Source organism: Vespa mandarinia, chromosome 7 (assembly GCF_050613455.1).
Source record: "Vespa mandarinia isolate Hongniang chromosome 7, ASM5061345v1, whole genome shotgun sequence".
NCBI classification, from domain to species: Eukaryota; Metazoa; Arthropoda; class Insecta; order Hymenoptera; family Vespidae; genus Vespa; species Vespa mandarinia.
In genome coordinates, this window is record NC_140816.1 from 6,670,088 (window position 1) to 6,692,502 (window position 22,415).

The window sequence follows — 22,415 nt, forward strand, 5'->3', positions numbered from 1 at the left end:
AAATTTATATAGTTCTTATGTAAATACGCGAGAATCTTGTTTAAAAAAAAAAATTTTTTTTAAATATAATCATTACCATTCGTCTTATTACTCAAATATTACATATATTTTAAATAATCTATGTGTGTTTGTCTATCATAGGGTAAAATGTAAGATAACGACATTTATATAAGTATTACCTCATGCCGCAACTCGTATTATTTATTTAAGACATTTTCGTAGATATAATAATAATAATAATAATAATAATAATAATAATAATAATAATGATGATAATAATAATATAATGATTTTATTAAAATATTTCGGTCAAAGCTGTAAAAGCAAGAAAAAAAAAACAGCTGAGCTTGTTCTTTTATGTGTTTATATATTTGATAACTTGCCGTGTTGAAAATTCCCTAGGAAAGACCATAGACGCCATCTTCAAAAAAGGATGGCGACCATCTTGGACCATTTTTCACGGGTTGTTGACACGGACGGAACCCAGCCGGTCGTGAAAGTGTTTCGTGATGTAAAACCTTATTACATTTAGTTTTAAATAGAATCAATTATTATTTCCAAATTAAGAAATAAGTAGAATAGTTTTCGATATTAATAAGATTGTTAGATCTGGAGTCGTTTTAACACAAGTAAAAAAAAAAAGAATCCGTGAAAACAAGCGTTTACCAGGAATCCAAGCAGTGATTATCATTTGACAGTGCCAAGAATAGTTTCTTTTTTTTTTTCCCTTTAGGAAGAAACAAATTTTAAGTGCGCGATAGAGAGTCCTGTTTCTTAAAGGACTATCGAATCGTTAGGGAAAAAAAAGAAAAAAAAAAAAAAAAGAAAAAAAAACAAAACTTTCAATACTACTCTCTCCATCTTCCCGGAGAAAATGGTTTCGTGCACATGGTGACATTTCTGGTTAGTTTATATTTCCTATAAACAATTAAAAGTTTTTTGTCCCTTTTTTTTTTTTAACACAAGAGAGATTTTTTTTGTACTTTAATATATAGATTTTTTTTCTGTGTATTGTGTAAGTGTAACGAATAAGAATCAACGTTTTGTATTCACTACAAAATCATGATTTTATATAGTCGTTATATTTGATGGCTAATGATTCATAATGGCGCTTGGAAGGTAGATTTATTTGGATATATTTATACACATATTTATATTATCACATTTTATTATATCTATCTAACGAAATATTATTATCAAATTTTATTCTTTTATATTATTTTTCTCGTTGATAGAATATTTATTATTTTCCTTGTTTATAATTTTGCTCCATTTAAATATTATCTTGAAATAATCCATATATTCGATTTAACAAATATCTTTTCCTTATTAAGGAATAAAAGTAAATAGATGAAATGATTTTATAAGCAATAGAAATGAAATTTATTAATCCGAAGAGAAAAATTAATTCATATGCTTTCGTATTTGCTTGCATAACGCGTGTGTGTGTATGTGTGTTGTGTGTGTATGTGTTGCGTGTGTATGTGTGTTGTGTTATGTGTGTGGTGTGTGTGTATGTAACACGTTTATGACTTATACATTTCTTATTGGACGTAAACAACTTGTTGTTTAATAATTTATTTCTTGTTTGCAATTTTAATAAAATATATTGAAGTAATAAAGTAATTATAATCATAATTTAAAATATAAACTTATATACAGTATAACATAAATTCTATATTCTATCTATAAATAAAGTAATTTTATTTTTATGCTTTTGTATTCGATCTTGCTACATTTTTTAATTATTTTATTTTATATTTTATGAAGACTACTTTTTTATAATGTGTTTTATCAATACTCTATAAATATATATATTATATATATATATATTTATATATATATATATATTTATATATATATATATATTTATATATATATATATATTTATATATATATATATATATATATTATTCAAAGTTTGCAAATATCAGTTAATAGAATCGTGCTTAAAAATTTCATTAACATTCAAACTTTAAATCCTTTGATTAATTTTATTTAATTCTTAAAAAGACTTTAGTAGAGTTATTCATGTAAAAAAAAGTTAATATTTTGTATTTAAAATACATTAGAAAGAAGAGAGAAAGAGACAGAATTAGTTTTATTGTTAAAATTATAATAAAACTAATGTTTGATTTTCGAATTATTTTTTCTTTTCTTTTCTGTTTTTTTTTTCTTTTTTTTTTTTAATTCAAAAAAATATTTATTAAACACAAATAATATATGCAAACTAAAAAGAAACTCGTCTTTGCATTCAATAATACAATATTAGCACTTATTTTGTATTTGTTAATGTACTATTCACAAAAATTTATACCCTAAAAAAGTATCTATTGTCATGTAAAAATCCAATGTATGAATATATGTCTCCTCTTTTCATGTCTCAACTACAGAGTAGGATTCAAGTATTGATTGCAGGAGCATGGTGTGCTATGGCAAAGGGAGGAGGGTAGAACCCAGACAAGATCTACGTCTATATACTATCTTTACACAAACTCTAACTCTAAATGATTTTTATAAGAAAATAATAAATATTATTTTATTTATTATTTAAGATTTTTTATTATCACTTGCAGTACTGTACTGCTATAAAACTTATAAGCATGTTTTCTATGAGTATGGAAACATGTATCTAAATTTGAAAAAGGTCAGAAAAATCAATACACTCTGCAAGTGTTTAATGAACAGAAATATGTCAATAAAATTATAATAAATTATGCATAAGATAATTAAGTATAGATAGGTTTATGTTTTAATATTTTATTAGATATTAAGTTCTTATTTTTTTTTTTATTTTTTTTTGATTTTTCTATTTTTAGAATAGAAACAAGGTGGTGAATATGCACTATATTCTAATGACAATGGGCTGAAGTATTCTGGATTACAAATCTAATATATGACTTCTATATATACCTAGAATAAAAGCAGGTATTATTATATATCTACTTAAAATTTTTAATAAATAAATAAAAGTATCTTTATCACAAACATAATAAATTTATTTATATATATTTTTTTTTTAATGAATAAATAATATACATATAACGTAATTTTTTTCTTTGTATATAAGGTTATACAAACAATGGCAACAGTGGAGGAGAAGAAGCGAGTAGGAGGCTCTAAGGTTTCAGCCATAGCAAATATTTTTCAATCAAAACCACAACTGGATAATTTAACTCACAAAGGAAATGCAATTTTATCGGATGGGTTTAAGGAACCATCTGTACCTCTAAAAGAATCACCTACACAAGTAACAGTTGTAAGAACAGAAAGTCATGTTGCACGTTTCAATAATGCTCGTGCATTATTTGAAAAACTTGGTGAAGAAAATAAACCAAACAGACCGTAAGTTGTTATTAAACGTATAAAATTACGTAAGCCATAAAATTTTTAAATATTGCATATTTATGTCTACAGTGTTGATCGTATTACAAAGCCAAGTAATTTGCATGGCCTGCGTTCTCGCTCTAGCTCTGCGAATTCAGGTTCTGGATGTACTTCTCCAGCTAGATCACCACGACCACGTTCTCCATCACCACCAGGAACTAGAGATCACTTGAGTAATTGGAGTGCAAGTGTACCAACTTTAAATGCAGAAAGACATTTTGAAAATGGACATAATTATGGCTTGGATAATGTAACTGACAAATTTAAAGCGCGCATTCCATTTAACAAAAGTGAAAAGAATTATGGAAAAGAAAATCGTTTAGATGAAAGACCAGAAAAACCAGAGAAACCAGAAAGAAAATTAAATTCTAAAGAATTAATAGAAAAACAAAAAAATTGGACAAGCCATTTTTCTAAAACTAGACCAAGTAGATATAATTCTGACCCAAATCGATCAGTTGTTCAAATTTCTTTAAATCAAAATTTTAATAAATTTTCTGGTGATAATAATTCCACGGGACTTAATGAGATTTCAAGTAATGTAGAAAATGATACTAAAAGATCAACAGATGTATCTGCGAGTCCAGCAATAAGATCTGCAAGTTTTTGTTCTGCAAGGCCATCGGCTGCTACATCTCCTCCTCCACCTCCACCACCAACAAGAAATTCTTCCAATGCTAATACAAAAAAAGAAAGACCTGCTAGTATTGCCTCATTAAGTCCATCAGAACTTCCTAATAGTCCAGAATATGCTACTATAAACAAATATTTTGAAACTTCCCCGACTATACCTGAATATGCTGTTGTGCAAAAAGGTTCAAATATACAAAATAGTAATAATTTGCAACGAAATCAAGAACAAAAAGATGTTTCAAAGAATGTACTTAATGCACCTGCACAAAAAACTCAGGATATACCTGTACCTGAGTATGCTGTTGTACAAAAAAGTACAACAGGAAAAGCTCTTGCCAAAAATTCTGAGATTATAAAAAGCACAGGTACTCAAGCGTCTAAAACTGTAATAAATGCAGGAGTTAATAAAAGCAATTCTACAAATTCAAATTGTAATATTCCTGGGCCAATAAAAGCAAGTGTTCCTTTGGGAGAAAGAAGTTCTGGTACTTCTAGTCCACTTTGCAGCATGTCTACAGAAAATACAGTAAGCAGCAGTATATCTGAGAATAAGATGAGTAAAGATATAGATTTCCTTGAAGCACCAGATTATGTAAATTATCCAACAAGTCCTATACGTTCGCCACCAAAAACATCAGAGTGGAAAAATGAATGGCTGGCTAAAAATGATGAAATTTTGAAAAAAGCTGCAGACTTAAAATCATCTAGAGATGCATTAGATGTGGAAATAAAAAATGAAGTTATTAGAACTGATCCAAGACCAGATTGGGCTAAACCATATACAAATACTACAAAAAGAAAAGATGTTCTATTAGAAGAAAAAAGAACAGAAGCAACAAAATCACCAGAATCTGATTTAAGACCTCCTTCACGAGGTACTGATAGTGCATCTTCTAGTATGAGCTCTCCTAGTTCACCTTCAAAAGACAGTAAAGAAGAAAAAGCTGACAGAGAAATGTCAGAAAAATTTCAAGCAGGTAATATTACTTTTAAATGTATAAGTGTATATTCCTTTTATTTTCAACATATGATATAAATGCCAAAATAATATGTAATTTTCTCAACAGGAAAGTTAAATTATATTCTATTACCATATTTTTTCCTTTATTTACTTATTTATTTATTTATTTATTTATTTATTTATTTATTTATTTATTTATTTATTTATTTATTTATTTATTTATTTATTTTTTATTTTTTTTTATCTTTTTTTATTTTTTTTATTTTTTTATTTTTTTATTTTTTTTTATTTTTATTTTTTTTTTGTTATTACATATTCTCTTAAATGCTAATAACAATTAAATTTTGCTTTCTTATAAATTTGGCAATCTGCCAAAATAGTAAAACATAAAAATATGTGAGCTTCTCTTTCTGTTTTCTCCTCCTACCCATGCTCTTATACTTCTCCTGCTAGTCTCAACAGTATTATTTATAGAAATCAGTATGAACTCTGTTTAGCATCTGCCTCCTTGTGGTTTGGTGCATTTATATTACAAAAGTGATTGGCATGTTTGATTAACTTATTAATACTTTTATATAATACTATTAAAGATATTTTTTAAATATTTAAATATTTAAATATTTTAAAAATCAAAAATTTGTTATGTGAGATGTACATAGCTTAAATATTGTGCTTAAGATACATAACATGGTTTATACATATGATATAAGAAAAATTTTCTGAAAGTTAAAGATTAATAATGAAGTTAACTAAAAGATTCTCTAAATAATTTATCGTTTAAATATTATAACATTTTTTAATAATGTAGTCATGGCTAATATACTTTTCATAAAATATTTTATAATGTATCTATATAAATAAAGTAAATGAAATAATATTATTAAAAAAAGAAACTTTGATAGAGAGAGATTGCTAATACATACAAATTTCAATAGAATTTTCTTTGTAACACAACATATGTAGAATAAACATAGTGAAAGGTTATGTTCGCAAACATAAAAGATTTCATTATTAAATATGAAAGTATTCAATTATAGTATTATTATATTGAAAAAATATATTAATTTTCATTTTTCATTTGCATATAATATATATAATCTTTTCAATTTGAAAATATAGTAGTACCATGTGTCTCCGTTTGCTCTGCATTGATTGTCGAGGTACATTTATGATCTCCCTTTCTACATATAATACCAATGATCACAATTTTTTCTCTGATTAAATTTTATCCATAGAAACGTTACATTTTATATTTTCAGGCCGTAATAGTTATGATTTGGCTTCAGAGGAACAGGAAAAACCAGCCACATATACAGAAATTATTGCTGAGGATGATAATGCAGCAGAAAAAGAATCAAAATTTAACGAAACAGACACAACTACGGTTGTCCGACGTTCTCATGTTCGTGTTGATTTACAAGCTGCTGGTTTGGGACAGCGGCCTCCATCTGTTGTTAGTTCTGATCAGGAACATCCGCTACTAGAACATAAAGATATCCCAATACCTTCTCCATATACAAAGCGAGTGCAACAAAGTCAGGATAATGTTTTACAAAGTAAAATAGATAGCAAAGCTCATATAAAATCTAATACAGGAGCAAATTCTCTTAAAAATGTGCAAGAGAAAGTAATTCATAATGTCCAAGAACCAAAAGTAAATCTCATGCCTGAAGAAACAAATCAATGTAAAACATTTGATAATAAATCACAAACAAATATTTCCAACGAGAAGCAGTTATTAACTGAAAATATGTGCCAAAAGACAATGTCTAATGTTAAAAATGATCAAATAAAAAGTTCTGCTCGAGAAAAATTGGCAAAAAATAAAGAAGAGGTTTCTGGAAAACGCTCGAGTTTTATTGAAGGAGGTAATAAGGTGGATCAGATTGACAATATGTCATCAAATTGCACTGAGCATGCTCCTATCTCTACCAGTCATAGCACAAATAGTATAACAGAACCAAATATTAATACAACTGAATTGAATGAACTTAAACATTTAGCAGATCCATCCAATGCTGTAATAAAAACAATAGCAAACAAAAGCAATGTAAACACTGATGGATCATCAAAATCTTCTAACTTTATAAATAATAAAAACGTAGAAGACATTCATCCTCAAACAACATGGGAACAAGAAAAACAAAAAGCTGAATTAGCTAAACTACGTTTATCAGAAAACAGTTTTGTAAATTCAATTCAGCAAGTAAACATATCACCCATAACAACATCACAAAAGCATTTGGAAAGAAAGCAAATTAATGAACTTCCTACATCTGAAAATAGTTTTATAGATGATAGTGATTCAAGTGATACTAAAACTATTACTAATATAGAAAATATGCCTCCAACAGAGGTAACAGATATAAAAAATCAACAAGAATTAAAAAGTGCAATAGAAGAAACACCATCTAAAGCCAATATTTCTCAAACAGTTCCTATAACTCCAGATACCATGACAGCTGATGAGGCGGAAAATTTATTAAGTTCACGGTAAGTAAATGCATATTATAGCAATCTATGTGATATAAACTTTGAATTTAATAGAGAAATAGATTTAATATTAATATATTATATAAAGTATGTGTGTTTGTATATATATATAATAAATGATATAAAGAATGTATATATATATATATACATACTAATGAAGCAATAATATTTTATTTCTGCTATATATTTGCAAATGGCTTAGTAAAATTTATTTTCACTTTTTGCCTTTTCCTTACTTTATTTATTCTGTTATATTTTAATACATTGATTTTTTATTTGGATATAAATCTCCTACCAAACAACTTAATCAACTTAATGCAGTATATTGGAGAAAAAAATAAGGTAAGTAAATGTAATTATTTGATTAGCAGGATTTTTTTCATTCAAATAATTGATAAAAATAAAATTGAATCGTGAAAATAATGAATTAGACAAGGATCAGCTCTATTATCGGATGAAGAAGCACAAGAAATTGCCAGATTACTATCTCCTACAAATACTACAGAAGCAGCTGATGAAGAAATTTCTATAGAAAAAGAGAAAGATGTGGATAAGGATAAGGATAGAGAAGAACAAGATAATGCGCCAGATTGGCTTTCTGATGTTTTATCTGCTCCTGATTCCAGTCTTATCAATAGCACAACTCATGATTATAGGTGATTCAGTTTGGCATATTATGCTTTTTTGTTTGGTAAAAATATTTTGCGGCTTATTCTCTGCATCTTCTCATTTAAATTTTTATCTTAATTATATTAGCACATTATATAAACTTTTCATTTTCCATGTGATATTAGCGATATATTACACTCCATATACTTAAGGTATTATCATTTTTAGTTTATCCCACAGATCACGTAGCGACTTGACAATAGATTCGTTAACGGAGAGTCAAGTGGGTTCGGTAACAGGTAGTGAAAGTGGATTACTGGGATCCGTTAGTAGTTTAAATGACACACATGAAACCAATGATGATACAGAAACTGAGCACCAAGAAGATTATACTCCAACACCTGGAAAAATTGTAATACATTGATCATACAGTTTCAATAATTTTATACCTTTGTAACCTATTATAAAGGGTACATTAATTTATCTATAGATATTGGTGGAGAATGGAGTTCATTATTTTGAAGATGGTCACTTTTGGATGGAAGTTTCAGGCATACCAGAGTCTGAAGACGAAGATGAAGATTATCCATCTACTGTACCAGTTAAAAAGACTACTAAAGTTTCATTTGATACAGGTCCAATGAGAGTATATTCGACACATTCTGTGAATGAATATGATAGACGTAATGAAGACGTAGATCCTATAGCAGCAAGCGCAGAATATGAGCTTGAAAAACGTGTTGAGAAAATGGAGGTATTTTGACAATGTTTCGAATTTAATTATACATATATAATAAAAATACATATACACGAGCTCGCTCATATGCTCATGCGCGTTACGAAGTGTAAAATATTTTATAATAAATATTGTATTGAAATAAAATTTTTTAATAGGTATTTCCAGTGGAACTTATGAAGGGACCAGAAGGTTTAGGCCTTAGTATAATTGGAATGGGTGTTGGTGCAGATGCAGGTCTTGAAAAATTGGGAATTTTTGTAAAAACTATAACAGCGAAAGGTGCAGCCGCACGAGAAGGCAGGATACAAGTAAATGATCAGATTGTAGAAGTGGATGGAAAATCCTTAGTTGGTGTCACACAAGCATATGCAGCTAGCGTTCTGCGTAATACTTCAGGTCTTGTGTGTTTTGTGATTGGTAGGGAGCGTGATCCAAAAAATTCTGAAGTTGCGATGTTAATTCGGCAAAGTTTGCAAGCAGACAGAGAAAGGGAACAAGCTAATTCTGCTAACAGGTAATTTTTCTTTTCTTTTCTCTCCTTTTTTTTTTTTCTCCATTATAAAATCTAATTTTCCTATGATGGTATATCCTTGCTCGCTAAACTTTGTGACGATAACTTGTGGCCACTTCAACGTGAGCTTGAGGCTCCTTGAAGTACTGAGGAAAATATTAAATATATATATATATATATATATAACAATTTACGAAAGATATTTTTGGAGTCGAATAATAAATATAATTTCTTCTTTATTTAGAAGACTTAATTTTTCGGATGCATCACCCGATGGACAACGAAGTGGAGAAGATGCACCACTTGGTGCTTCCATAGGTGGAATACCTGGTTCACCGGCAATGTCTTCTTGTTCAGAGGGAGAACCACCTCAGAGTCCCATTGAAAGTTATTTATCTCCATCTAGTCGTAGCAGATCTCCCATTATCAGTTCGTCAATGCCGCCACATTCTGCACCTTCACAAAGTGATGTTGATAGTTTGAGGCTACTTTTACAAGAGGTATTCTTTTCTAAATTTTTGAAAATGCTTTTGTACAAAATGTTTCGTGCTATACATCATCTGTATATAATAGATTTTCAATTATTAATGTGTTTAATTTTTTTTTTTTTTTTTTTTTTTTTTTTTTTTGTAAATGATTTTATTTATAGAATATGCTTCATAGTATTTATGATAATATATAAATTATAATATGCATATAATGAGAGAAACATTACTTATAGTCTCATTGTTTGCAGCATGCTTTAATTTATCCTCTATCATTTTTATTTTTTCAAGTAAATATGTTTATAATAGATAGGAGAAGATTTTGAAGAATGTAATGTAATAAATGATATATTTTATATTTTTATCGTGCGTGTATAGGATATATATTGTACATGTACATTATCATTATATTATTATATATTTCATTATTCACTTATATCTTTTATGGTATTATCTTTATATATAGATATATTTTGTAATATTTATCATAGTAAATTAGTATAGTTCTTAGTACAATTTTTTTGTTTTTGCTTATGCACTGTGTATGTCATCAATTGCTTGCAGAGTCAATATAAACTTGCATTAGCAGATGGAGAGGTGGAAAAACTCAAAGCAAAGGTAATTAATAAAAAATGAATAGATCTTTTAACATAATTATGAAATGCTTATTTTATACGAATGATTAGATTAATAATTTTAATCAACAGGTTTATTATGTAAAACAACAACAGTATATATATATCATTTTAATTTTGATAGGTTTTTGCATGTGTCAATTGTGATAATAGTAAGCATCAATATTGATTTGTATTTTTACGTTTGTATCATTTCTAAATATATATTTCCTTATTATTGAATGTATACAATAAAGTATGTAATATATGTTACAATATATATGTATATATGTACATGTGTGTATATATATGTATGTATGTGTATATATATATATATATTATTTATTAAAATATATATATATATATATGTATTATTTATTAAAATATATATATATATATGTATTATTTATTAAAATATATATATATATATTATTTATTAAAATATATATATATATATATATATATATATATAAAAATGTGTAAATAGAATTTTGAAAACAAAGTCACTGTATCAATTTGTATAGAATAATGCTTGTAATGATATGATTACTTCATTATATAATGCTTTATATATATATATATATACCAATTTTATTCGTACAATATAATTTCATATCTATCGTTATATATATATATATATATATATATATATAAATGGAATTATATTGTACATTAATTTTCACATGTGCTATAATAACACTCATTATTTATTTGAAAATTAATTTACAGTTAGTCGAATTGGAAAATAGTGGAGCAGGTAGCGAAGAATATGCGGCAAAGTTACGTGAATCTGGTTTACGGCTTCATGAATCTGAAAGAGCATTGAGTACTGCCCGTCAAGATTTGACTACAGCTCGTGAAATGCTGTCTCAGGCAACATCACAAAATGCTGCATTACAACAAAAATATGCACGTGCAAAAAGAGCAGCTCGTGAACTTCGTACAGATATAGCAGCGAGAGATGAATTTTATCAGCAATTATTACAAGAAAAAGATACAGAATATAATGCACTGGTTAAAAGTTTAAAGGATAGGGTATGTATATATCATTTTACTATTATAAAGAAAGAGTATGTAATATTATTTTATATATTTCATAGGTTATTACATTAGAAGTAGAATTAACAGAAACACAAAGAAGATTTGGATTGCCCGTTCGACTTCCATATGATGGTACCACAGCTAGAATAGTAACACCACAATTATCACGACGTCAATTACCACCACCACCTTCTTCATCCAGTTGTCAACTCTCTGATACAGAGACATCAGATTTGAGCAGTCCAGATGATGGAGACAAAACTGCAACTGTTGAACGAAAACTACCACTCCCACTTCCTGTAAAGGAAGAGTTAGATCGAGCAGTACCAGCTCACCGACTTCTTGATAATTCAGCTGGTAAAAGTAAAGCTGAACTTGCAAGTAGAGGTGGTCTTGCTAATCGTCAACTTCCTAAAAGATCAGGAGGCCTTAGTAACAGTAGCTCGGTACGTATATGTATTATTGTTATAATATTTAAAAAATTACTAATATTAGTTTGTAACTTACAGGATTATGGCTTAGATGAATCGGGTGATAATACCGATGAAGATTCGTCTTCAAAACATATTTCTCAGGATACAAGTAGCAGATCACCAAATGATCTAACATCAAAACAATCAAACCTAAGTTCCTATTCTAGTAGTTCATCGATCAGTTCATTAAAGGGAAAACAACATATTGAAACTACTCATACAACCACGATTCGACAACATAGTACAATCAGTTCACAAGTTAGGGCAATGACAGAGCAAAGTTGGCCACAAACCCAAAAAAGTATATGCATTTTAGTTTATCTGTTTATATATATAATAACTAAGATATGCATTTATTTATTAGTTCTTAATACATAAATAACAGCTTTAATGTACAGCATGATGTACTTTGTAAAATAGGTTTAACTGGACCTCCTGCATCGTTGGCAGAACAATTAAAACAAGTCTTGGCTGAGAGAGAAAGGCGTCTTGGTGGAAATGATTTGTCTTCTTCTAGAGAAAGTTCTGGAGATTTTAGCGATTTGAATAATCCACATAATAATGATCCCACTTTAGTAACTCATCATCTTGTGGAAGAAATACGACAAGCTGTGAATGAAGCCAATCAAAGAGGTACATATATATATGTATATATATTTATATATAGAATTCATTTACTGAATATTTCATAAGAAATCCTTTATATAATAAGTTGTATATGAATATTTACTTAAAACAATGATTTTATAATTGTTATAGTAAAAAAAGTTACGGTACCATCGGCTAACTTAATTAGTAGTAGTGGTGCACCATGGCACCATCCTGGTAGTTCTCCTTCAAGTTTATCGTCTGGAGGATCCGTGAGTCCACCTGCTGTTGATCCTAGCCCATCTAAAACAGGTAGTGCAGGTAGGGATTTGTGATAATGAACATCTCTATTAACGGAACAAATGAAATTATCCATTTATGATTTTGTTACGCGTTATTCTAACGTGTTACGTGTTTCCGCAAGTAAATAAAATTATGAATCTAGATTCGAGTGAAGTTTGGTTGCCACCTCATTCAAGTGACTTTGGTTTAGGTGACAAGAAATCACACTTTTGGCAGAATGCGCCTGTTACGGATTGGTCTAAGGAACAAGTAAGAATCTTTTTATTTGGTACAAATATAATTATTTATGTATGTTAATATCAATTTATAACGTAATAAATGGTATTAGGTCTGCCAGTGGTTATCAGGAATGGGCTTGGAACGACATGCTCCTCGATTTTTGGAAAATGGAATTAATGGTGGAAGTCTTTTACGTCTTGAATCACGAGAATTAAAAGCTTTTGGTATTTATGGCGAGGAAAAGGCGCATCTTAAGCGGAAATTAAAAGAGCTAAGAGCACAAGCGGATAGAGAACGCAAGGAACGTAAAGAAATAGAACGAATGCGAAGAAAGGCTGAAAAGGCAGCACGAAAGAAATAATTTGTAAGAATAACGATGTTATTCTTTTTAAACGAACTGCAATAATATTGTCGAACAAAATTAATATGGTATGCATATTGTTGAGATATATATCTATACAATTTTTCTTGCATTATTATATCCTACAACGGACACTCTAGATGTATTAATTTTTTCAAAGAACATGTGTGTGGTGTGTGTGTGTATGTGTATACATATGTGTATATGTATATATTTATATATACACATATATATAGACAGATGGATAGATATAGATATAGATATCTTCCAGAACAACTTCAATTAAATAATTGTCGAATAAGGAATAATATCAATATTGTATATCAGTTTTCTCTCATGAAGCATCCAGCATATGTATAATGCTCCACAAAGTAAAAGTATTTTGCATTTATTTATCAACAATATACTCATATCATAATTATAATTATATTTCTGTTAATCGCGAACAATTTGTAGAAAACGATAACAGATATAATTTGAAAACAAAAAAAGAAACATAAAATAGTATGTGTTATGTAACATGTCTATATGCCATGTATATGCATGTGATTTTCAACTTATATTGGAAAATAGTTTCCAACGTAGGTTAAAAATCAGTGATATGTATGTACAAAAGTCAAGCCATTTAGATATATCGTCTCTTTTATGAGGCAGACTTCTATTTACTGATTGTGTATTTATTTTTACTACCTATTAATGGTATAATATCAATTTTCCATAATTAATAATGTAACATTATTAATACAACAGAAAGAATATTAGTATAATTATTATTGGAACAAGTGGCTGTCCCTTATTATGTAGATTATAAATTACCAACGAATTTTTAATTATCAATGCAATATACGTTATAAATATTGCTGTAGATATAATTAAATTGTGAAATAATGTTCTTTACTTATATTTGTTACAACTAGATTTATTAAAATCATTTTTCAATATATATATATATAAAGAAATCTCGAAATAAGAATAGGTATTAAATGCGAATAATTTTTGATTATTCCTGAATCGTATAAATTATTTGTAACATTCGCAGTATATCTGTCAATTGTATTATGCACACTAATCTAATATTTAATTTTTAATGTTAATTTGTGTATTAAATAATGCCATTTTTTATACTGTATTTGTAGACATTCCATATAAAGTTAAAGATATATCTTAATTAACACAAATAGATATAAAAACTATAACAAAAGCTTCTATGCTTAGAACGAGATATCATTTAATGCGCGCGGATATTATGCATTGTGTATTAAACTATTCTGTGTTAATACAAGACTAAGTAACCAAACGAGAACACGTATACGAATATATCATTAATACAATGGTTACGAGACTCATTTGGTTACAATATAGACAAACGTGCACTGCACGTGTACTTATTTATACTAGCTTTAAGATTATTTCAAGTTTAAATACTTTTTTATTTTATTTTGTCCAACGTAAGTTACAAATCAGTTCAATGTTTTTGTTTTTTTCTTATTAGAGACAACTGAACAAGTAAAATACTTATAATTGAAATGCATTGTATATATATACATTGAATAATTATTAATCTAATAATTGAGAATTTAATCTAAGGCATATATAAGATTAATATTATAATTAAATATTATAGTGTCATAACACATCTATGATAAATTATAGTTTTTAATTTGATAATTGAACTATTTATCGGAGTCCTCCATTTTTTAACAGTACTATGTACCATGATATATCTTACAAACAAACAAAAAATGGTACACTCGTTTTTGTTATTAGAATCACAACGAAATGTGGGAATACATCGAGACACTTATAATATATAATGTCACTTGATTTCTCAGAATAATCGTGAAAACACGTATATATACATATAATGTATTATTTACATTTACATATATTAAAACACTCGAAAGTCCTACACTTCGTATGTAGATAAATTTTCGATTCTGTAAGAACAGACATTGATAAAAACTGACTGATTTACGATAAGTTTTGTAGTCAATTTTCAACGAACAATATAAATGTGTAATTTCATAAAGTGTCATGTGTGTCCAAAAGTACATTTTAGTCTAGCGCAAGAACCAAAATAAGCACATTTTGACAAAACTCTATGTGTCTGTCTTTTTCATACATTTTTTCATTGATTTTAAATTATTATTCATTAAAATAGAAAATCTATACAGAATAGACCCAGTAACGGGGGAGAAATGTGCTGTTACGTGGGTGGCAGCTTTTTTCGACAATGTCTACAAAAATATTGTCAACAAAATACTCTCTTAAACGTTTTAATTAAAACTGATTAAAATAATAATGTGTGAATTTCATTACTATGATTTCCTTTGCTTCTCTTCTTTCTTTCCTTTTTTTTTTTTATTTTTTTATTTCACTCTATCGAAAGAACTTCCAAAATCATTTTTATGATTCCTTTATTGCGAATTTGACATCGATGTGTACAGTTAACTAATTTAAATTTACCGCGTAAATAACATTTAAATTCACCGCGTAAATAACTAATTTAAATTTACCGCGTAAATACAGCGCGCTCCCTCTAAGATGATAATAGTTATAATGCGTTAAAATCGTTTGATCAATATAGAGTATCGGTTATAAGCTCGAATTTGTTTTTCCATAACTTTTTTCGTTAAAAATTAGAATGAAAAAATAGTTTCAAAACGTTTAACAGTTTGTAAAAATTATACGAAAGCTGAAAAACGATATTGAAAATAAATGAAGGAAGGTAACGAACGAATGAAGTTAAAGGAATGAAGGCGGAATACTTAACTTCGACATATACTTCAATCAATAATTAATCATAAAATTGAATTCATTTAAATTATTAAAAAATGCCTATTATAATTATTAAAGATTATAAATGGCGTGAAACGGTAGATTACGTTATAGTATATGTGCCATTCAAGAGTCGTCCTAAAAAAATAGATTTTTTGGTGATCGATAATTATTTAAAGGTACGTTATTAGAGAGAAGGGTTTTGTTATAACATTTTTTTATTATATTTAATATCTATATTAATATCGTTAAAATATTATTTAATTCATGATATGTTCTAATAAATTATATATAAACTTTTAAAATATAAGTACATTGTATGTATGTGTGTATGTGTCAAAGTAAAAAAAGAGAGAGTAATTATAAAAAGTGCGTTTTCGTTTACCCGGGAAGAACTTTTCATATTTGCAATATTTCAGGCAAGTTGTCCGCCATTTTTATTAGAACTCTTTCTTTGGGCCAATATTATCGAGGAAGAAAGTACGTGTATATTAGACGAAGACAAGGTTATATTTTCTTTACGAAAAGCGAACGTCGCTTTAAAATGGCCTAAATTAGAATTGGACGATCTTGATAAAGATACTAAAAGAAATTATCGAAATAGAGCATTAGAACGTATTCAAAAAGTTACAGAAGAACGGCAAAAAGCTCAAAGCGGTTAGTTCGATCAGCTTTGTACCAATACAACAGATTTTATTTTCATAAATGAAATATTTGCGATCGAATAAAAATCAATTCTATTTCTTTTTTTTCTTTTTCTTTTTTTCTTCAGAGAAACGACAATATTTGAAAAAGGAAGCAGTAAAGGCACAAATAGATTTAGATACTGCAGTTTTGAATAAAATAAGTGCTATGAGAGATATCCATAGAAAAGAAGCTATGGAAGCATTAGAAGATTGGAGATCCAAAGCCGAGTTACCGATTTTAAAATATGAACAAGGCATAACTCAAGAAAATCGTAAAGCGTATAAGTACGTTGCTTTATAATGTTTTTCTTCTTATATATAAATAATCTTCAATTTGCGAATGTGAAAGAACCTTTAAAGAAATAATATTAACGTGATAGTGAAAGTAATGATGTCATCGATATTTCGCATAAATCATTAACGACTGTTCGAAAATATTCTTCCTAGGAATAAAATGAAATAATTTTTCTTTTGTTACATTTATAATTTTTATTTTATTTTGTTTTATTTTATTTTATCTCATAGCCCCAAGATAATTTCATTAAAATGTATCAAATATGTTTAAATAAATAATATAAATATTTGAATATGAAGTGTCGTAAAATAATCTAAAGAGAATTATTTTTTAAGGCCACCGTTAAAATGGTTTAAAGATGACATCACCGGTATGATGAAGAACAGGCCAATGACCGATCAAGAAATTTTCGTTAATGACGCAAAGAGTTACAGTGAAGGTAGAAATGATAGGGAATTAGAATGGAAGGAGACCGAGGGAAAAGAATTGTTTCATAAATACGAATTTCCAAGAAAAGAAGATGGATTGATCGAATCTAATGCAAAGTTAAACGATACGACGAACGAAAATGAATTAGATGTTATACAGGAAAGAAATATTTCGACGGATAGCGAATCGGATTCCGATCGTGATTCGTACGACAAATTAATTAAAGGCAAGATATTGCGTAAGCCGTCTTCTTCGAAAAATATTCGCACTCGTGGGCAAGAAATAATTGATAGAATATTGAGTGGAAAACTACGTAGATTGAACCAAATATTCGACGAACCTAACAAAGCTGTACCTTTACCAAGAAAAAATGGTACCATTAATATTACATTTTCTGAACGTACGTTTCCAACTCCAGCCAGAGAAAGTCATTTGATCGAAGAACAAGAAGTATGTTTTATTTTGTTTTATAACGATCACACTCACGATCAGTCGACCTTCAATGAATTAATGATAGTTAGAATGACGTTATTACTAACGATTTAATTTTAGTGGTTGGAGAAACAAGCAGAAGCAAGGAGAAAAACTGGTTTTGTAGCTGAAGATCTCAGACCAGAGGAACGAGACCCGCAATGGTTAAAGGATAAGGGAGAGTATGTTATGCACGCACTCACTTTTTTTAATAATTTTTAATATATTTATATTTTACATAATAATCTCTTTAATCAGAGATAAAATATAAATATATATATATATATATATATATATATATATATATCTGTTTCAGTGAATTCTTCAAGGCTGGGAATTATTTGGGAGCTATTAGTGCTTATTCTCTCGGTATAAAAATTAGCGATAAAATGGCGTCTCTCTATGTTAACAGATCTGCGGCTCATTATGCTCTTGAAAATTATTATAGATGTACCGAAGATTGTAGCAAAGTAAGAGCTCACTTTGATACGTGCATTTAATGAAATTCACACGTAATGAAAAACTTACTATAATTAAAGAAATATATAATCAAAAGAGATTCGCATTGTTAATTTTTTTTTACTGTTTAATATAACGTAATATTATTTCGATGATTTTTATAGGCATTAGAACTCATGCAACCAAAATGCGAAGCTAATCGTGAATCAAGGGCCAGGTGTCACGCTCGGCAAGGTGCAGCTCTTTGTAAATTATCTGCGCCACAACACGGCATTCCTGAACTGGAAGCGGCAATAAAATTGGCACCGAATAATGAAAGCATTAAACGTGATCTATTGATTGCAAAACAATATTTTAATATCAAAGATTAAATAAAAACAAGTGAAAATCTAAAAAGAAAGGATTATAATAAAATGAAATAGTTGGTAATATTGAAAGTTATTATTTTAATATAAGATTTTAAAAAATATATATGAACGTTTACAGACCTTAATAGATAAAAATATCACAGACACAAATACCGTGGATATATAAATGGGCAGTAAGGAACTAGTTGTAAATATATATATATATATATATATATATATATATATATATATATATATATAGCAATATTAAAATATAAATATATAATAATTATATAATATTATATTATAATATGTAAGTATGAACAATGAAATTATTTGTTTTAGTTAATTCGAAATATAAATGATAAATTTTGTTACAATAAATAAATAACTGTGTAAGTAATATTTTTTAGAGAATATAGTATCCACGATAAAAACAAGCGACTATATAATATGAATGATTACATGATACATATAAATTTGTATGTTTTTAAAGCAATTATCATCATTAATTGATGCACTGATAATGACACAAACATACGCACACGCACGCACATACATACATACATACACACATACACCCACACATAAATATATTCACACATCTGCATTATATTTATTATACTTTTACGAAAAAATTAGGTCATATTGATTTTGATCGTATTTATGCAAGCACATTTTGTATCTTCCAAAGCATGAATAACCTCATGGTGCCTGTCCCGTTGTCGATCTATGAGGTGTTTTACCATGAATACCAAACTAACGTTTCTAGTCTCGGTCGATGCACAGATCTGTTTGGGATCGGGACAACATCCGGACCCACCGCAACGTGCTAATACCGTTGAAGGAGGATAGAAAATTTCATCTGGACTGGGTCCGACTGTAAGAAGTTCTTCTATGGGAATTGCTCGTGGTTGTGGCAATGAACATCGAAATTGGTTTACCAATTGCACGTGATTTAGGTAGTCACTGTCTCTATAAACAAAACAAAAAAAATATATAACAATGTCTATAATTTAGTTGAATTTCTAGGACGTATATATCATTTATTACGAGTTTTTACCTGTGATGTCTACCGGTGATCAAACAAACAAATAGAATGGCAACGAGAATCAAAACGATTCTTTTCATTGTTAAATATCACGGGACGAATTTGTCACAAAGTGATAATGAAAGAATTTTTTCCTGATATAAAACACAGCTTTTAATCAATCAAAGCGCTACTCTCAGATTAATCCTTTTAATCTTCAATCCTTGAGATTTTATAGATGCACAAGAAACGTGTTATCTCGATAGGCAACACTACGGTGTACTGTAACTTCTCTCTTCTGCGATCTGAATTCTTTCTCTTTTTCTTTCTCTCTCTCTCTCTCTCTCTCTTTCTTTTTCTCTCTCTCTCTCTATATATATATGTAACTTTCATCCTCGGCCCACTCTCCCCCTCTCTTTTCCAGATTTCTCTTCGCGCCCTCTCTTCCTCGATCTCTATCTCACTGTCTCGTTTTCTTCTGTGAATTTAACAGCTCGTCTATCTCCCTCTTGTTTCTTGGTAAGCACTGGGAGGGGTCGAGAACAAACCGTTCCGAGAACATCGCGAAGATAACTATAATTACAACTAGTGGGTCCTGCCTCCCGTTCGAAGTGAGACCACGTTGAGTCGCGTGACGTTATACCTTATTCTTTCTTCCTCCCCACACATCATTCTCTCCCTCTCTCTCTCTCTCTCCCTCTCTCTCTTCTATATTTCGGCATAACGTCACTTAACTCTCTTTCGATTTCACGAGCTTTTTTTTTTCTTCTTCTCTTTTGGAACATCATCTATGTTAGCCACTAAAATAATGCGATCTTTTAAAATAAAATCGCAAGGCTCATGCTAATCTATTATATCAATATTAATAGATTTAACAGAGGAAAAAGAAGATAAAGTATAATCGAGAGATAATAATATTGTGATAAATAATTAAAAATATTATTATCCGGAATATTATTATCCGTGGATTAATGAAAAACAATAGCCTAAGATTGATGCAATTCATTGTTGACGTACTACAATCGTTGGAATCAAAAGATTTCAATATTCTGTTATCTGTATTTACGTGTTTTCTTTTTGTATTATGTGTTACACTTTTATATATAGAAAAAGTATATATATATATATATATATATATATATATATATATATATATATATATACTTTTTCTTCTTTCAATGTATAAATTTCATTCTTAAAGTGAAATACATCTTAATGTGAAAAATATAAGAACATTTTTTAATATTTTTTTTTTGTTAATCTAGAAACGAAGATATGATCAATGATAAGAACAAGATGATACTCGAAAAGACGTTATATCATTTAGAGTAGACAAGCATCAGATGCTTCTCATTGTGAGAAATGCGACAGGTTGCAGTGAGTCATCGTGTTCAGTGAACGTCTCCGGCATGTCTACTTGTTGTCAGAAAAGACATTCGTGGTCCTTTTATTCTTTCAAAGACACCGGAATCCGTGAAGCTGCCTTGGCATTCCTGTGGTATTCAAGAGGGGTGAGTAAAAAGATCTTATTCCTGCTACTTCACCTTAAAAATTGGTAATATGGTACGACTATGAGATGTCCACATTATTTTTCAACCTCTTCTGTATGAGCATATCCGTCTGTGCCACTTCACAGGACTGAGTCATCAAGGTAGATGATACTAGTGTGTAAGGCATTGAATATAAAATTAGACAATTGCGTTTGACCATGGATATTTTAGTTCACCTTAAAACTGTTTCAAATCGTGATTAGAAATTTAAACATTAATTTAAGATATAAGAAGTTATGATATTATGTTGACTTCCATGAAGTCTATTAAAAAAAAAAAAAAAAAAAGAAAAAAAAAGAAAAAAAAATCTTTCGTTTTTTTATCATTACAGCACAATCAATAATTACTTAAGGAAACGTTGCAAATAACATTTTCTTTATTTCCTCTTCAAATATCATTGCAGAAATATAAGGTATAATTTTTTAAAAATACTATATGATATATGTCTTGTATAAATAAATTACACAAGTCTCGTACTATAATTTTACACTTGGAGTAGTGAGAAACCGGTACTATTAATGAGTCTGGTCAATCCTTTTACCGCAAGGGATATCCCCGTTACGTTTACGTCAGCAATACGTTATAGTATCGTGCATGAGTTAGCAAATACGGCTATTGTAATTAACGCATTGACATGCTATCTTTTTTATTAAGGTATCTAAAGGTACATCCCGTTCAAATCAATATCGATAATGGTATTTTTATCAATTGCTTACTTCATTAATTGTACAATGTTGTATATTTGCATATAACGTTAAGGATTCTTCAATAATTACAAATTTTTTTACAACTCTATTGATTTCTTACAATTTACATTATTTCCATATAAATGAACAATCCATAAATTGTTAACGATCGTGTTAAAATTAATAAAATAAATTTTTAACAAATATAGAAAAGAATGGAGAGTAAAATAGTATCCGAGTATCTGTTAATCGAATTCATAAAAAATT

At 28.6% G+C, this 22,415-nt stretch overlaps 3 protein-coding genes across 9 annotated transcripts; 2 read left to right on the forward strand and 1 right to left on the reverse strand.

Moving 5' to 3' along the window:
* Window positions 1–343: 343 nt before the first annotated feature.
* Spn (protein phosphatase 1 regulatory subunit spinophilin) lies at window positions 344–15,713 on the forward strand. 6 transcript variants are annotated; one of them, XM_035863053.2, is made up of 19 exons: window positions 344–903; window positions 2,820–2,928; window positions 3,071–3,345; window positions 3,418–4,997; window positions 6,241–7,474; window positions 7,796–7,816; window positions 7,906–8,130; window positions 8,312–8,495; window positions 8,574–8,837; window positions 8,978–9,336; window positions 9,578–9,833; window positions 10,383–10,436; window positions 11,162–11,467; window positions 11,533–11,919; window positions 11,983–12,247; window positions 12,367–12,579; window positions 12,706–12,855; window positions 13,028–13,086; window positions 13,166–15,713. In XM_035863053.2, the coding sequence occupies exons 3-19, from the start codon at window positions 3,083–3,085 to the stop codon at window positions 13,415–13,417; spliced, it is 6,072 nt and encodes a 2,023-aa protein (XP_035718946.2). In that variant the 5' UTR covers window positions 344–903; window positions 2,820–2,928; window positions 3,071–3,082; the 3' UTR covers window positions 13,418–15,713. The 6 variants fall into 6 exon arrangements, with proteins under 6 accessions (XP_035718946.2, XP_035718945.2, XP_035718948.2 ...); XM_035863052.2 differs by having other exon boundaries at window positions 12,706–12,846; window positions 12,980–13,086; XM_035863055.2 differs by having other exon boundaries at window positions 12,706–12,846.
* A 76-nt stretch (window positions 15,714–15,789) lies between these two features.
* Window positions 15,790–19,187, forward strand: LOC118440263 (dynein axonemal assembly factor 4). 2 transcript variants are annotated; one of them, XR_014982343.1, is made up of 8 exons: window positions 15,790–16,374; window positions 16,615–16,852; window positions 16,968–17,166; window positions 17,512–18,055; window positions 18,158–18,258; window positions 18,393–18,546; window positions 18,700–18,960; window positions 19,022–19,187. XR_014982343.1 is itself a non-coding variant. In XM_035863061.2 (7 exons), exons 1-7 carry the CDS (start codon window positions 16,252–16,254, stop codon window positions 18,904–18,906), a joined length of 1,566 nt encoding a protein of 521 aa, XP_035718954.2. In that variant the 5' UTR covers window positions 15,790–16,251; the 3' UTR covers window positions 18,907–19,187. The 2 variants fall into 2 exon arrangements, 1 of the variants encoding a protein (XP_035718954.2); XM_035863061.2 differs by having other exon boundaries at window positions 18,700–19,187.
* A 14-nt stretch (window positions 19,188–19,201) lies between these two features.
* On the reverse strand, window positions 19,202–20,560 carry LOC118440269 (uncharacterized). The gene is made up of 2 exons (XM_035863071.2): window positions 19,946–20,560; window positions 19,202–19,857 (listed from the first exon to the last, which is right to left on the reverse strand). Exons 1-2 carry the CDS (start codon window positions 20,011–20,013, stop codon window positions 19,521–19,523), a joined length of 405 nt encoding a protein of 134 aa, XP_035718964.1. The 5' UTR covers window positions 20,014–20,560; the 3' UTR covers window positions 19,202–19,520.
* Between the last annotated feature and the right edge of the window lie 1,855 nt (window positions 20,561–22,415).